General features: G+C 35.5%; 1 protein-coding gene across 2 annotated transcripts in view; it reads left to right on the forward strand.

Annotated features, from left to right (window-relative positions):
- The window catches only part of AP1G1 (adaptor related protein complex 1 subunit gamma 1), a gene marked incomplete at its 5' end in the record, with an annotated part of 61,854 nt that overhangs the window by 37,271 nt on the left and 6,468 nt on the right, over positions 1-18,115 (forward strand). For both annotated transcript variants that reach the window (XM_081118779.1, XM_081118778.1), the window contains 11 exons: positions 913-1,026; positions 3,370-3,510; positions 4,214-4,268; positions 8,046-8,168; positions 8,353-8,442; positions 9,066-9,193; positions 10,362-10,466; positions 11,141-11,282; positions 11,476-11,602; positions 15,940-16,047; positions 16,149-16,309. In XM_081118779.1, coding sequence (XP_080974905.1) covers positions 913-1,026; positions 3,370-3,510; positions 4,214-4,268; positions 8,046-8,168; positions 8,353-8,442; positions 9,066-9,193; positions 10,362-10,466; positions 11,141-11,282; positions 11,476-11,602; positions 15,940-16,047; positions 16,149-16,309 — 1,294 coding nt within the window. The remainder of the gene's footprint in view (positions 1-912; positions 1,027-3,369; positions 3,511-4,213; positions 4,269-8,045; positions 8,169-8,352; positions 8,443-9,065; positions 9,194-10,361; positions 10,467-11,140; positions 11,283-11,475; positions 11,603-15,939; positions 16,048-16,148; positions 16,310-18,115) is intronic.

The raw sequence follows: 18,115 nt of genomic DNA on the forward strand, positions 1-18,115 counted from the left end.
TTTTTGCAGGTAGCCTGTAGTTTGCTGACCCCTGCTCTAAATTAAGAAATAAAATACAACATTTCAGGTCGAAAATGAGAAACATGTTTTACAAATTCAGTTTGTTTTTTTAAAGATTTTTTTATTGATTTTTTGAGAGAGAAGAAGGGGGGGGGGGGAGAGAGAGAGAAAGATCGATCAGCTGCCTCCTGCATGATCCCCTACATGGGATTAAGCCTGAAACCTGGGCATATGCCCTGATCAGGAATCAACTGGCAGTCTTTTGGTAAATGGGACGATGCCCAACCTCCTGAGCCACACTGGCCAGGGCAACAATTTAATGAAAGTAGATGAATTTATTAGTATTATCTTTCATTTTGTAGTTTATCCTGTTTGCCTTTTTTTCTCTTTTAACCAGGAGAAAAATTTTTTTATCATGTTAAGTTTGAAAAAAATGGAAATAATTATTATGGTACCCTGAATTATCTACTCCTTCCACAAGAATTTTTAAATACTTGGATATTACACTCACATTTTTGTACAAGTCTCAAAAGCAGAGAAAACACAAATGGTAAATTTGAAATAATTTCCTTTTGCATTTTGGGACTAAGACCTGAAAAGGTATATTAAATGTTTATCTTGCTGTACTGTTTAGAAGAACTTGAAATAATTGAGTCAGTCACTTTTAGAAGTTTCAGTGGACTTGACCACAAGTGCAAATAGTCTAAATGCAAGGCTTCTCCTGGTTGTCATTACTTTATAGTGTCTCCTGTGCCTTTAAAATGTTACCATTATAGTTGTCTTTCTTTTAAATGTTTAAAAATATATGCTCTCCCTTAGTTTTTAGACATTTTTTGTCATTATTTAGGCAGAAGGAAACTACCCTGAATTTTACATTTTAATTCTGTTCTTCTGCAACTTTGTTTCATCCAGATATGTAGCTCTGACATCTTTGTTGAAGACTGTGCAGACAGATCATAATGCAGTGCAGAGGCACAGGAGTACAATTGTGGACTGTCTAAAAGATTTGGATGTCTCAATAAAACGGTAACAGATTATTGATAGTTCTTTGCCTCCAGCCCACCTGATAGCTTTGTAATAGTTTTCAAAGTGAGAATGTTGACATTTATGTATTGTCATCATTTTCACATATGAATTCTCTGCAGAGTAAATCCTTTTTTAGAAAGGATTGGCAGAGAGAAGTTTAGGTCGATAAGGAATACTTACGTGCACACTGAAGTGGGCAAAACATTCCTTACCAGAGGTACTGTGCTTTGTGTGTTGGGGGATGAAAATACGGAGTGATCCATCGGCTGAGTGTTTTACCACGATGCTGAAACTCAAATTGCTGACAGCACACGCTTTATCACAGTACTTATGCCCCAAGATACCAGAGGCAGCCGTGTTTCTTAGAACAGTGTATCTAGGAATAATGTTAGGAAGCAGATAGCACTCTCAGAAGGCTTAAATTTTTTCCTCCATGGAGTAAACTATACTAGTTCTCCTCTTAGAAGAATTGTAGATGTTTGTGAAACCTAGCTATAGTTGGCCCCAGTGAACTTTTGGTTGTGGTTGTATTCAAATCCAGAACAAATTAGATTTGAAATGACCTCTGAAACCATTCACTTAAACATTTATTTATATTGAGTTCCTTTTGTTTGCGGAGAATGAGTGCTAAGTGCTTGGGCAATCTAAAGATAAGACCTTGACTCAGTAATAACTTTTACATAGTGCTTTGCAAAGGATCTGTAAACACCCTCTCTGTTCTCTGAGTAAGCCAGTAAATTTCTATTCTCAATTAACAGATTAGTTAAAATACAGTCCCAAAGGAATCAAATCACTTACTCTAAACCTTACTCCTTGTACAGGGGCAGACCTGGGAATAGAAAATAGGCCTTCTGACTCCTATTTCATTTTTTTCCTATAGCTTATTAGGTCTTGCATTTCAAAAGTAAAATGTGTGCCTCCTTCTTTACAGGCTCTGTAGCAGTAAAAGCTCAAACTCTGGCGCCAGACTGCCTTATTTCAAATTCTGCTTCTGCCCTTAATAGACGTGGTCTAATTACTTAACCTGTTAGTGCCTCAGTTGTCCCATATGTAAAATGCAGATACAAGAGCACCCACTTTATAGGATTGTGCAGGATTAACTGGATTAATATAAATAAAGTACTTAAGCACTATATAAGAATTTTCTATTATTGTATTTTTATAAGGATTGATTTTTATTGCTTGTAAATTCGCTAAAATGACAGTATGTACTTTCTACCTATTAAATTGATATTTTGAAAGTCAGATTATATACAGTGTTTGAAATTACTGACCAAATATGAAAAGATTCATATAGTAACCTTGTAACTTTTATATGTTAAGGGTTTCCATTTTGCTTTGGTTACCAAATTTGATAGACAGTTATAGAAACTTTTATTTGCCCTCATAGCACATGCCCTTTTTTTTCTTTTCGTGGCCCTCATTTTCTCTTCCAGTGTTTTTTCCAGCTTTATTGAGATATAATTGACATATAACATTGTGTAAGTTTAAGGTGTACAATATATGAGGTGTACAATATAAGGTGTGTATACATTGCAAAACAATTACCACCATAGCCTTAGTTAACACTTGCATCATATTACATAATTACTATATTTTTTGTGTGTGGTAAGAGCATTTAAGATCTACTTTCTTAGCAAATTTCAAGCATATAATATAGTATTATTAACTTTAATCACTAGGCTGTGCGTTAGATTGCTAGAACTTAATCATCTTATAACAGGAACTTTGAACCCTCTGACCAACATCGCCCCTTCTCCCCCACCCCTCAGCCCTGGTAACCTCTATTCTAGTCTCTGTTTCTGGGTGTTTGGCTTTTTTGCTTCCACATTTAAGTGATATCCTATGGTATTTGTCTTTATCTGTCTGACTTACTGCACTTAGCATAATGCCCTCAAGGTTTGTTTGTATTCTAATTTTCCACATACCTTTTGATGTAAACTGTGTTACATTATGTTTGAATGTAATAAAAGAGTATGATGACTTTATATATTACATTTTTAAGGAATAATGCAGAGAAATACTATCTTTGGGTAATAATTTTGTTGACTCTCTTTTTGAACCTTTTAAGTATTCTAAATTTCAGCTTTATAAAATAGATTATTGAACCCAAACTATGTTTTGGTCAGTTGTGTCCCTCTTAGGGATATTTGAAGAAAGTGTTGAATGAAATTTCAAAATAGAAAAACTAATAACTTTTGTTATCTTGTGTACAAAGATTGGGATGACAGAATTATGCAAGGACATGAACGTATCTGCCAGTGCTTGGTGTTCAGAGGAACACACCTAGGTCTTTATTTCATTCCCACAGTAAATATAACCGTTTTATTTTTCCCCTGCAAGGCGTGCAATGGAATTGAGTTTTGCCCTGGTAAATGGGAATAATATCCGAGGGATGATGAAGGAATTACTTTATTTTCTGGATTCCTGTGAGCCAGAATTTAAAGCAGACTGTGCATCTGGAATCTTTCTTGCTGCAGAAAAGTAAGATTTAATTTTTACCTTTATTGATAAAAAATGCTTGGAACTTTTAAAAGCATCTTCAAAAGATGTGGAAAATGTAAACATGTTTAAAATGTGTAACGTTTATTTCAAGCTCCCAATGAGAAGTTAGCTTTGAGAAGGCCATTATAGCCAACATTTAAGTATACTAAGACCCCCCCCCCCAAAAAAAAATCCCACCTGGGATTTATAATCCTCCTATAATCTGTTCTTTAACCTCTCATCTATTATACCCTTTTTATGAGGATATAAAAGAGTTTCAGCATCTGAATTGTGGTTCTGTTGAAAACTTTTAGGACAGAGTACTTCGAGATTTTGATAGTACTGCTATTTCTCCACTTTCCTCTGAATTTAAGGGAACAAGTTCCTAGTCCTAGTGTTGCCTGGGTCTGGGAACAGTCCCTTTTCTTCTTTCTTCTCTGTCCTTTCCTGCCCTGACTTTATGATTTGTGTTCTGAGACAGAGTCCCATTTCTTAGCTCAACAGCTCCTATTGCATTACTATGTGAACCTGAATTTGACAATGTGCCATTTTATCTCCCTGTAAAATGGGTATTGCTGCTAGATTTGAAGGTGAAATGTCTCCAAATATAATCACTTAATGACTAGGCAGGATTTTTGAAAGTCACTGAGCATAATATAATTTTCAGGTTCCAATTTTTTCACCTGGTACCATTATTTCTTAGGTATGCACCTTCCAAACGGTGGCATATAGACACAATTATGCGTGTTCTGACAACGGTAAGTAGCTTTTTTAAGTCAACATATACTAAGTGCTTGTTGTGCTGATTAAGGCAGACAAGGCCTTATTCTCATGAAGCTTATGTTCTAGTGGGGGAGGGGAAATTCACGGGGAAATATGTACTATATACTGTTAGGGAAAATACTATGAGAAACACCAAAACAGCATGAGGGACTGTGATGATGGCAGGGGAGGATGGGATATGGGGCAGTGGGCCAAGTATTTTAGGTGGAACAGTCAGGGCAGGTCACTCAGAAGGGCTAACTAACATCTGAGTAGAGAACTTAGTGAAATTAGCCGTGCAAAGATTTGGAAAGAGTATACTAATCTGAGAGAACAGCAGATGTCGCAAAGACATTAGGTAGCAGTAAGCTTGACCTGTTTGGAGAGCAAGAAGGTAAGTGTAGGCAGAGCTTGGTGGCATTGATGCAGGGGCTAGATTATATGGGGCCTCACAGGAGTTTGGATTTTATTTTGAATATGTTAGGAAGCCATCGGAAGGTTTTGAATGGCTGTATTGTTCTGGATTTTAAATTACCATTTTATAAGTTATTTTTTCTTTGGTAGCCTTCCACAGTTTTGGAGATTTTCTACTTATCATTCAATTAATATACAGGGATTAGAGATTTAAGAGTAAAAATGAAAGTGTAGTAGCATATAAAGAAAATATATGTGTCTAATTATGTTATCAGAAGTAGATACCATAAAGAACAGTGTTCCCATATTTGACCACATTAAAATTTAAAACTTGTATAGCAAAAGGAAAAAATCTACAGTTAAAAGGCAGCTGACAACTAGGGGAAAATCATTGTAACATATAACAGCATATTAATATTTAAATTTATAAATTATAATTAATAGGAAAAATCAAACACACTAATAGAAAAATTGGCATTTGAACAGGCAGGTCACAAAAGAAGAAGGAAATGGCTAGTTAACACTGAAAAATACCCATACTAGTAAAGAAGTAGTAAGTAAAAGAAAAGTGAGGTGTCACTTTTTACTTCTACTTTTTAATCTGATTCCTGGTATTAGTTAGAAAATAGAGAAACAGGCAGTTCTCTTCACTGTAAGTGGGTATAAAATGTTGCCATTTTCCAGAATACAGGTTGGGAGCATGTAGCAAAAGTCTTAGTTTAACCTTTCAGTACATATAATTCAATTTTTAGGACCTTATCTTGAAAAAATAAAAGGACAAGTGTACAAAAATGTATATACAAAGATGTTCATCCCAATTTTGTTTATGTAATAGGGGAAAATGAAACAGTTGGAAGTCTCCAAATGAGCATTAAGTAAATAATGGAATATCTGTAGGAAGAACTGATACCATTAAAATTATGAGATGTATATGTGTATATTTGTTGCTGTGGAATTGTATCTGTGACATACTAGTTTACCTACAATGAATTAATTTTGTTAAAGGTTAAAAAAAGTTAAACCAGCTGGAGTGGCTGAGTTGGTTGAGCATTGTCCCGTGCACCAAAGTGTTGCCAGTTCAAGTCCCAGTCAGGGCACATACCTGGGTTGCAGGTTTGATCCCCGGTTGGGAAGCATACAGAAGGCAGTGGGTCAATGTTTCTTGCTTCGATGCTTCCCTCCTTCCCTCCCTCTCTCTCCCTCCCTCTCTTCCTCTCTCCCTCCCTCTCTCCCTCTTTCCTTCTCCCCCTTTCTTTCTCTAAGCATGTCCTTGGGTGAGGAATTTTTAAAAAAGGTTAAAAGTTAATAAATGTACTTACTAAATGGAGAAATAGTATTCTAACAAAAGGTATGAATCGGGACACATTTTTTTAGTTTTTTAAGACTTAAAAGAAGGGACAGATTAGAGTTCCTGAAGAAAAACGTTTATCAAAATTCAAAACCTATATTCTCTTTTGATCGTATGATTTTTCTTTAGCTTGTTGATGTGCGGGATTACAATAATCAGTTTTTTTAAATAAATCCTTCCATACCTGGGATAAATCTCACAAGATTATGGTGTATAATTCTTTTTATACATTGTTGTATTTGATTTGCTAATATCTTTAAAGGATTTTTTCATCTATGTTCATGAGAGATAGTGATGTTTTTAATAATTGTTCCAATGTTTTCTTGGACTCGTGTTATTTAGTAGCTTTTCGTTTAATCTCCAACTATTTTGGGGTTTCTCAGCTATCTTTGTGTTACTGCTTTCTATTTGAATTCTGTATGATTTCTATTCTTTTAAATTTAAGGTATTTTTAATGTTAGGGTGTGGTCTGTCATGGTGAGTGTTGCATGTGAGCTTGAGAAGGTGTATTCCGCTGTTGTTGTATAATCTATAAATGTCAATTATATTTTGATGCTTTCTCTTATTTCAAACACTCTGCTTTCTCCCACAAGCATGTAAATATCTAAGGTACACCACAAATTACCTGCTTTTTAGCGTCTCACCTTTTCCTTTTCACTATTTTTCTAATCTTCACCCTCTGTCTTTGGGTTTTGTTTTTTTTTTTTTGGTTAATCCTCATCTGAGGATATTTTTTTCCATCGCTTTTTTAGAGAAAGCAGAAGGAGGGGAGGGTGAGAAGCATTGATGTGAGAGAGAGAGACATCAATTGTCTCCATTGGGGTCAGGGATCGAACCTGTGACCTTTTTGTGTGTAGGACGACGCCCTAACCCCTGAGCAGTATCTGCCAGGTCTTCTTTATATTTCTTCACAGGAGTGGAGTATCTCAGTCACCTGTGACTTTTTTTCCTTTTTCCTTTCTAAAGCATACATGGTCTCAGTCTTGTAAATCATACCTGCTTTTCTGTTCAGTAGTGGGAGATTGACCAAAATGGGTTGTTGATATTAGGCACAGGTTTCACTGTGTGTATGCCCCGTGCAGCCTGGCTGTCATAATGCCCTGACAAGGCCAAGATTTAGTTCCTCATAGGTTAAATAGCTTTACTTTGTTCCATAGTTGCAAATAGTATCTCAGACTTCACTAGTCCAGAGGACATTAAAAAGTCCAAGTAATAAAAAAGGGTGGATAATAAAATACAGAATATTTCCTACTCCTGGGACTAATGGTTGGTTCTATAATATTTATAAACTCTAGTCTTTAAAGGACAGTGTGATGTTTTAAGTAAACTAAATTTTTAAAAAGTTACTCTTTATTTCTTATTTAATATGCCCTTTTGGAGCTGTTCATGTACACTTCTCTCACCATCCCCCAGAATAACATGACTACTATAGCCAGCCCATATAATTTTAACATTGGTGTTAGGGAGTTGTGGGAAGGGAGAGCTTGTTGTAACTTAGTTCCCAGTGAATGTACCTTTAAAATTTTTGAAATCTCATACAGGAGTGGGCAAAAGTAGGTTTACAGTTGTGAGTACACGAAACAGTTTATTCTTGATTATTTACTTATTAATTATTGTATTATATATTTGTATTATTTTTCTTCTTATTGTTATTATTTTGTATCCTTGCTTATGATTTATCTTTTAGATAATGATGCCTAATAATTTGCCCTCTTTTGCCCACCCCTGTACCTTATCTGTTTTGTGTAGAAAAGGTCTTCTTGACATTTTTTTAAGTCTTTATATTTTCATTTTACTTTGGACAAAGAGGAGATTTTATTTTTTTATAAAATTTAAAAACTTAGAATTTTAAATAAGTAAGACTTTGAAGTTTGAGCTGCTTACGAACCTGAGAATTGGAATCAACTTTATCTTTGAGGGTGTTTTTTAGTAGTCTCCTTTCAACAGCAACAATATTAACTAACACCATTACTGTGTGTTTCTAGGGGTAACTATCTGCATTTCCTTTTAGGCAGGAAGCTATGTTCGTGATGACGCTGTCCCCAACTTGATCCAGTTAATAACCAATAGTGTGGAGATGCATGCCTATACTGTCCAGCGCTTATACAAAGCAATTCTTGGTGATTATTCTCAAGTAAGTACTTCATTTGCCTTTTTTTCTGCTTTGGGGGAAATTACACTTTATTTTCCTTGTATGTTCTTATTATTAACAGTCTAGATGTCCCTCAGTTTTGACCTTTATGATTAGATGACCTGTGATTTGCATTAATCTTTGTAAGAGTTGAAATCCTTGACAAACAGTGACTTTCTTTTGACAGCAACCTTTGGTACAAGTAGCTGCATGGTGTATAGGTGAATATGGAGATCTTCTCATATCTGGCCAATGTGAAGAGGAAGAGCCTATTCAGGTACCCCTTGTTACCCTTGGTCAAAGATGGGCAAAAGTAGTGTTTTTGATAGTAAGAGGGTAGTGTTTAATGAGCAGTTGAGGTTGATTCCTTGAAAACCTTTTAAAGAAATAATACCAGAATTATATTGAGAAACCTGCCAGTTTTTGAGGTGGAACTTATTGAGCCATTTTGAGCCTTTAAAAACCACGGTAGGACCACTCCCCACCCTGTGAGGAGGAATTAATGGTTTCTCTTACTCTCTGGCTGATTTATACAAGAAGAAATAAGACATATAGCCATGTTTCCATTTGCTCATTAAAGGACTGGCTTTAGGAGAAATTGTGGCAATAATACTTGAACTCTGTATAACTCCTTTTCTTTTTCTACTTCTACCTCTTGAAGCTAAGTAGAGCTCTCAGCCCCCAATGGGTATTTTCCACCTTTTTTTTTTAAAAAAAACATACCTCCTACCTCCTTCTGGTTGATGGATCAGCTTGGACAGTTATCCTGGAAAAGCATAGATTGTGTTAAAGCTTTGGTAGTGACGGTAGGATTTTCTTTCTGGTGGCATCCTGTGACAATATCAGATTTAGAGAATTACTTTTATAATTCATTGTACATTGTCTTTTTTCTCTCCTTAGGTAACAGAAGATGAAGTGTTGGATATTTTAGAAAGTGTCCTAATCTCTAATATGTCCACCTCTGTGACACGAGGTTATGCCCTCACTGCCATTATGAAGCTTTCTACTCGATTCACCTGTACTGTAAAGTGAGTATAGAGAAAAAGTAGGGGGAACAGATTGTTTTGTAATTTTTAAAAACATTTTATTATGGAAAATTTCAAGCAAAGGCAAAAGTAGAGGGAATAGTAAAATGAATTGTACATACCTGTTACTCCACAATAACAGTCATCATTTCATGGTTAATCCTTATTTCATCTATACTTTGCTCCCTGTCATCCCCATCATAGAATTATTTTGAGTGTAAAAAGTTGTTTTTAAAATCAGATTTCTAATGCCCATTTTCTTTTTTAAAGTTGAGAAGTTATTTCCCCATATAAGGGTTCTGGTTTATTATAATATTTTGAGATGTCTGGATTGGAAGAAAATCATGAGGGTTGTGGCTTTCAAGTGTTTAAATTCTGCTATTTACTATTTTGAATAAAAGTCAATTTTTGGATCAATTTCCCAGCCAAACATATATAAAGCAAACTTAGACTTTCTGCTTTACTTTTTAGGTAAAGTCATGAAAAATTATATTTTTGACTTACTCTTTAAATTGTGAACTAGAATAATTTGGTGTCAGGTGATGCCCCTTTGTTGATAAAACTGATGCTATGCCCCTTTTGTTGAAAAAAAAAAAAAAAGGCTTATTTTAAAGTTATTAAAGAAGAGCATGAACACTGTACGTTTCTTTTTTTATATAGCAAATTAATAATTGATACCTTTTCCTAGCAATTTTATTTTATTTTTTATATATTTTTATTGACTTCAGAGAGAGAAAAGAAGAGGGAGAGAGAGATAGAAACATCAGTGATGAGAATCATTGATCGGCTGCCTCATGCACACCCCTGCTGGGGATCGAGCTGGCAACCCGGGCATGTGCCCTGATCAGGAATCTAACTGCAGTCCCCTGGATCATAGGTTGCTGCTCAACTGCTGAGCCATGCCGGCTGGGCTACTAGCATGGGATATTTAACAGACAAAAATCTAGCATTGCAATTAGAATAAGTATAATGGTGAATGATGGTGTTGAGGTATATGTGTATATGTTGGATGACTGAAGATAAAGGAAGGATGTTTTGTCGTTGAAAGATTATGTAAATTAAGAAAAGGTATTTCAAAATTTTAACCAGAAAACTGTGGTTTAAACATTATTCTGTCTGCTTGTTTATGAACTTTCTTTTGGGTATTTGAATTTGTCATTTTATCCCAAAGCCGAATAAAGAAAGTGGTTTCCATCTATGGAAGCAGCATTGATGTGGAGCTCCAGCAGAGGGCAGTAGAATATAATGCACTTTTTAAGAAATATGACCACATGAGGTAAGTGAAAGAAACTAAGCAATGCATGTGCCTCTTAGCATCCCAAACAAATTGTCATCATAATCCATAAAGGAGACTAATTCCTCATGCTTTATTAACTGGACTTCACAACCCTCTTTAGTTCTAATTGCTTGGCTGCTTCTGTTTTGTTCATCTTTATTCTTCCTAGCCTCTAAAGAAAGAAGTTAACTGTTCTTTCATTTCCCTTCTCCCCTTTCTTTTGGCATAGAAAGTTAGCTTCATTTGCCATTTTATGTGGTTTAAGAAGTGAGAATTGTATTTTTTTGTAGAGAATCCCATTCAGATATCATTACTATTAACATTTTGGTGTCATCTCCCCCCCCCCCTTCTGTTATGCAGTATCTTCTTAATTGGAAACTGTTAATGTCTACTGACTTACCTTTCTTTCATTCCAATTCCTCTACCACTGAGAAATCTCAATTTCTTGGAATTAGGGTGGACAATTTGTCCATTCAAGGTTGTTTCTTGCCTGTCCTTAATCCAGCCAGGAATTTAGGTCATGTATTCTATAAACCACCTTCTATTTTAGAGTATGTGTTGGGTGGGAGGGGAAATGGCTCTTCATGTGTGGCTCCAATATAGTTACAGTGGTTGTTTTGGGTAGGGAATCTAGGTTAACTGCCTGGAATTTAACCACTTCAGATTTTTTTCAGGTCTGCCCTGCTTGAGAGAATGCCTGTCATGGAAAAAGTGACCACAAATGGTCCTACTGAGATTGTGCAGACAAATGGAGAAACAGAACCAGCTCCACTAGAGACCAAACCACCACCCTCTGGGCCACAGCCTACCAGCCAGGTAGCTTTTCATTAGCTTGTCTGGGACATTGATGCTCTTAAAGTTCCCTATAGCCCATCTCTTAGCTGATTCCCTTCGATGTTCCTAGATTGATTGATGATTCTCTCCCTTATTTTTAAGTGTTGAAAGAGCTTTTCATTAGATGTAGATTAGACAAATGATTAATAAATTGAGATATTATTTTCTTGTTTAGGCCAATGATTTATTGGATTTGTTGGGAGGAAGTGACATCACACCTGTTATTCCAACTGTACCTACCAGCAAACCAGCTTCTGCTGGTGGAGAACTTCTTGATTTGCTGGGAGACATCAACCTTACAGGTGAGGCCAGAGTGGAATTATTTAATGCCAAGATAAGGGATAAGGGCCTTGGGGAAAAACTACATTGAACATAGACTTTCTAGCACATAAATCAGTTGAAGATGGGCGAGGCTAAGTCAGAAGCAAGACTAGAATCTTCACAACATCTGGGATGTAAGCTGCCATGCTAATGCTCTAGAGAATAGGGATTCTTTAAAGTCCAGTTTTTAATTTGGGGAGAACTACTTGTAGTATTGGAAGACTTTCAGGCTGGAAAAAGAAACCATCCCAAGTCACCTTTGCTTTTAGTTAGTGTCCAAAGACATCACTTCTTCTAGGTTTCTTTCTTCTCACTGTTAGTTTTTAAGAGCTATGGTCATTTGTGGAGAGTGGAGAGATGTTAAAACACTTTGTTGATCGGTCATGAGATAACTCGTATGTGTACTTACATTAAGTAATTTTAAACACATTCCTGACTGGTCATGATGGAAAAGTAGCTGGCTGCATGGACAGGTTCTGGCTCAAAATAGCCAGTCAAAAAGGTGTTTGATTAACCTACTACCTCCCTCCCTCCCTCCTACTCTCCCTTCCACTCTCTTTCCCTTCCCTGTTGTTAAAGGAGTGGAAAGAGAAAATCATCTGTAATTATAATATTCAAATACAACTTTCATTTGGGAGTATTTTTCTTATCTTTGTTTTAGTAGTAGATATTTATAGTCGGTGCACTCAGTGATGCTGTGAACCCCTAAATCTAAGAGTATCCCTGTAGTGTATAGTTTTTGGCTTGCATGGCCTCAAGTGGAAACAGCCCTAGGATAAGGATGTTGGCTAGTCCTCTAGATTGGCTGTCTTATCTATCACAGGCTGCATGACTGTTTCTAACACAGCCTCCCAGAGCTTACAGCTTATATGTGTCTTGACAGAATTTCAGGCTGTTACTTTTCATGCACTTTTGAGTCCTTCACAAGTAGTCAGTTTCAAACCCTTAGATGCCAGATCTATTCTAGAGTCTGGAAAAGTGAAACAGTCTCATAGTCTAAACATAGTGTATAGTTGATATGGTTTATTTTTTAGTGTACTAGCATTTACTTATTAGTACATAGTCTTTACAGTTACAATTTTACATGATTGTCTAATAGTTCATCAAGGAGTTTGTACCTTTATTCCTTACTATTGTTTGCTTCTAGATTTTCCTTATAACTAATGCTTCAACAAGCACCGTTACATCCGTTGGTCCTTATTTTGGGTTACTTTCCTTGACTAAGCTACTTAGTCTTTCCAAATCTGTTTAAAATAAGGATGATAAATACTTAACCTCAGAGGGTATTTGTGAGGAATGATGACTTATTCAGTGTATACATTACTCACAGTAGGCGCTTGGTAAATGTTATTTCCCATACCCTGCATGTATATGGCCACCAGTTTCACTGTACAGTCAAGTATTGTATATGATCATTTTTTACAAGCTCTAGCAGATGAAAGATTGGCCCTATCATTTTGTTAATTTTAATTTTTTTAATCATGGCATGTATCATGGCATGTCTGCATTATACACGAATTTCATTTTTCCACATTCCTTTTGAATCCTTAACTCATTTATCATGGGGTCTTAGTGTTTTGTACCATTTGTTTTTGTTCTTACTTTCTTGTTTTCTCAGTGTTACATGAAAAAGCAAAATGAAAAAGTGTTAAGCCTAGTTTTTCCTTTATTTACTCATAATGTGTTTTAAACACATTTTCCCATTTTTGAGTTCTAGATTCTTTAAGCCATCATTATAGTTACATCCTATTGCACAGTAATGTAAATCAGTGGGAAGTAGTAGGTAAATTTAGTATGTGTTTTTAGAGGAATTGGCAGAGTAAGTTTCTGTTGTTTCCCAAAACTTTTGTACCTTTAGAGGAGAATAAAGCTAAAATTTAAGGAACTTAGGGACCCACATGTTACCTATATATCTTGGGTAGCCTCTGATTTTCCATGGAAACATGTTTCTAAAATTGTTTTGAAAATGGTAACTGTGGGGAAATTACTAGATTAGATTTATATAAACTAAGAGAACTATATGAATATTTCTTTGTATACTTCATTGGCAGTCTGCTTGACATTATGTTCTGCAGTGTCATATTTGTTTTTCACTTCTTGTGCGTGCTTAGTCGTCTGTATTTCTACCTTCCTTGCTAATTTTTAGAATGTTGTTTTTCCCCCCTTAGTGTACTTGGGTATTTTTTGAAAAGATATTTCACCCTTTATTTTATTCTATTTATTTTAAAAAATATATTTTTCTTGATTTCAGAGAGAGGAAAGGAGAGGGAGAGAGAGAGATAGAAACATCAATGATGAGAGAGTCATTGATCAGCTGCCTCCTGCATGCCCCCAACTGGGGATCGAGCCCGCAACCTGGGTATGTGCCCTGACTGGGACTCGAACTGTGAACTCCTAGATCCTAGGTTGATGCTTAACCACTGAGCCATGCCCGGCTGGGCTTCTTTTATTTTTTAATTTTGTTAATGCTTTTTAAAATGGTATATTTTCAGTTAATTTCATAAATAATTTGAAATTTGTTTAAATATAAAATGCATTTTCTTTATTTTGCTGAATTTTCTTATGCCTCTTCTTAGAATTCTGAGTTCTCTCAGTTCATGGTCATGTTCTATCACTTGCCCTTAATTGTATGATCCTTATTGTTCTTATTTGGAAGGATCAAATAAAAATGGTCATCTGGTAATTTCTTCTCCCCACTTCATACTACCCCTTCCCAAGGGGGGTGTGTATTAAATTTTTACTATGTAATATTTAACATCTATAAAATTCAACAAATGCCATGAGCTACTTAGTTTGTATACAGTAAAATGTTATTATGAGAGTTGACATTCCCTTTGTACTTCCCCCTCAACTCCTTCCTTCTTGGCCCCAGAGATAACTACTATCTATCCTAAAGCAGTGTTTAGCTTTGGTGTTTACCATTTCTTTGTATTTCTTGATAATAGTGTGTAGTATTGTTTTGCCAACTTTTACCTTTCTAGAAATGATATTCAACTGAACATGTTCCATTGCACTTTGCTTTTTTGCTAAACATTGTATTTGTGAGAATAATCTATGAATAATTCATGTTAAGTGTACAGTTGACCCTTGAACAACATGGGTTTGAACTGCATTGGTCGGCTTATAAGGGGATTTATTTCAGTTGACCAGTGCAGCTCAGTTGACCCTTGTGTTCAAACCCGAGTTGTTCAAAGGTCAACTGCTTCGTTGGGAATCCTCATGTGTGGAGGCTTGACTGTAGTTATACAAAGATTTTCGACTGCACGGAACGGCAATGCTCCTAACCCCCACATTAATCAAGGGTCAACTCTCTTTCTAGTGCATTCACAGTTTCACTATTGTGTATGTATAATGTTTAATTTTATCAGTGTGCCACAATTTACTTACCCATTTTCTTGATGATGGACATTTGGTTGTTCCTAGTATTTCACTGTTAGAAACTATCTTGCTATGCACACGTTTTGTACATGTTTCCCAGTGTACATATGTAAGAATTTGTCAGAAAGGCATTGGTTCTTAACTGGGGGAGATTTTGCCCACCAAGGCTTGGCAGATATTTTTGGTTGTCACAGTTGGAAGCCGCTACTATCACTTAATGTGTAGAAGCCAGGGATACTGATAAACACCCTACAATGTACAAGACAGCTCCCTGCAACAAATAATCATCTAGCTTAAAATTTCATTAGTTTTGAGGTTGAGGAACTTTAGGGGTATACTCATGTTCAACTCTACTGTTGATAAATTGTCTCTAGTTTGGTTGTGCCAGTTTATATCCCTACAATAGAAGTTAGAAGTCCCCATTCCTATATGTTCTTATTAGTATCTGGTATTATCACATGTTGAAATTTTTACCACTGTACTGGATGTGAAGTATCTCAGTGGCTTCAAATTCCATTTCCCTCATTACTGGTAGAGATTGAGCATGTTTTTTCATAAGATGCCCTTTTCATTTAGGTTCCCTCTTCTGGGAATGGCTTGTTCATATCTCTTACCACTTGTAAATTGGGCTGTTTTTTCTTATTGGTTTGTAGGACAATATTTATAGTTCTGAATACTCATACATTTGTTATTTTGTAGCAAGCATTTTCTCCTGCCTCTGGTCTCCCTTTCTATTTTTTAATAGTATTTTTAAATGAACAGACATTACTTATTTTAAAGTGTTTGAATTTAAATTCTTTCCCTTTATGCTTATGCTTTATGCATCTTATTTAAGGAATCCTTCCCTTAACCTGAGATCATAATGTTTTTCTCCTATATTTTCTAGGTGGGTTTTGTCATGCTGGGTAATACTGACTTAACATTGGACTGTTTCCTTTAGGTGCTCCAACAGCTGCTCCTGCCCCTGCCTCAGCCCCACAGATATCCCAGTCCCCCTTCTTGTTGGATGGGCTTTCATCACAACCTCTCTTTAATGACATCACTACAGGTATAATTACTGATGTTTTAAAAGTTATTGAAGAAAGCAAACAGTAATTTTGTAAGTATTATGCTGACTACAATTAGACTAAGCTTCCTGTACTTTCCCAGGCATCCCCTCCATCACAGCATACAGTAAGAATGGCTTGAAGATAGAATTCACCTTTGAGCGGTCAAACACCAACCCCAGTGTCACGGTGATAACGATACAGGCCTCCAACAGCACAGAGCTGGACATGACAGACTTTGTTTTCCAGGCTGCAGTACCAAAGGTACTACATACAATGTCTTCTTTGCCTTTTTCTTTTGAATACAGATTGACTGACTTATTTTTTAAAAAAACGCATTTGGTAAGGGATATATTTTAATGTTTAGAGATTAAACTACATTGGCAGATTTAGCCCAAACTAACAATAATGTGACTATTATGGTTCATTGAAGCATGTCATTTTAATACTTTTTACTTGGTCACACATATTCTTACAGTTAGTACTGTAAGATAAAGAAAGGACATTCTAATAGTAGTGAGAACAGAATTCTTTAAAGAGGTCTGTTAATGATCGGGGCATTGAGGATAGGTTGGGGTAATAGAATGGTAAAGACCTAAAAAACACAAATTATAACAGAATTAAAGTTAATTAAGATGAGAGACTTTATCTATTTGGTATTCTCTTGTAGAGAATTGAAAGTTCTCATCTCTTGATATATAGGTGAGAGAAACATCCTTCCTTCATTAATATCTAATTTACTATTGATACAGTGATTGCTTGTTTTGTAAATTGAAGTTTTGTTTATACCCAATCTAAGTTTAAGGAGTATTTGTTTATCTATGAATAGTAACGCTTTTCCCTTTAATTATTATTTTTTTCAATTACAGTTGACATTCAATAATATATTAGTTTCAGATGTATAGCATAATGGTTAGACATATAATTTATGATCTCTTGGATTAAGTCTGGCATCATTCATATTTATTACAGTATTATTGACTATATTCCCTATGCTGTACTTTACACCTCCATGACTGTTTTGTAACTGCTAAGTTGTACTTAGAAAAGTTTTGAATGAAGAAAAGTTTAGAATGAGGAATGGGCAGAATTTTTCTGTAAAAGACAAGATAGTATTTTAGACTGTATGGTCCCTGTTGCAGATTCTACTCAGTTCTGCTGTTATAGTGCAAAAACAGCAACAGATAGTATGTAAATGAAGGAGTATGGCTATGCTCCAATAAAACATTATTTACAAAAACAGGTATCAGTTCATTCTTGGCCATGGGCCATAGTTTGCCAACCCCCGGTTTTAGACTAAGCTAATCTAATTTTTTCAGTGACATGTGACGTATGACATTCAGACCACAAATTTTTGGAAATTTTTTTATTTGTAGTTATTGTTGACTTTGCAGCCTTCTTTACTTGCATTTTTTAGGAGCCAGAATAGTGTAGATGTTTTAGAAGCAGTAAAGTGGTTTCAATATTAGTTGTGTGATACTAAGGTAGTTACTTAACCTCTATGTCGCAGTTTCTTCATTTGCAAAGAGGGGTGGTGGTAAGGATATCTACTTCAGGAGGAATAATTAAGTTTCATTTCCCAGACACCGTTTTAAGCACTTTTCATGTGTTCGGTGCTCAGTAAATGTTAGCTACTGCAACTTTAGGGTTTATATGAATTTGTTACTTTAGGCTGATGTTCTAGCAACACTTGATCTCTGCTCTTAAAACATTGCCATATTTTTGGTGCTGTACTGTACAATGCATGTTCGCATAACATGATGAGTCTTGAACTTCAAAAAAATGTCATATTACATAGATTCTATGATTAATCACTAGTTTTACTTTTTATTATCTCTGAGGTTGAGGTAATTTTTAAATTGATACCTTGTCATAGTTTAATTGGCAGCCTGTTTTTTCCTCTCTCAGTGGTATATAAAATAATGGTGTGAATTACAACTGATGGCATCTTACATTCAATTAAATGTATAAGTGAATAATGTTTTAGCTTACATAATTTATCTTGACAATACAATTATGAATAAGACCCAAAATAATAAACCTGTGTATTGAGATTAAATCTCTGCTCTT

Source organism: Miniopterus schreibersii (assembly GCF_964146895.1).
Source record: "Miniopterus schreibersii genome assembly, chromosome: 18".
Classification (NCBI taxonomy): Eukaryota; Metazoa; Chordata; class Mammalia; order Chiroptera; family Miniopteridae; genus Miniopterus; species Miniopterus schreibersii.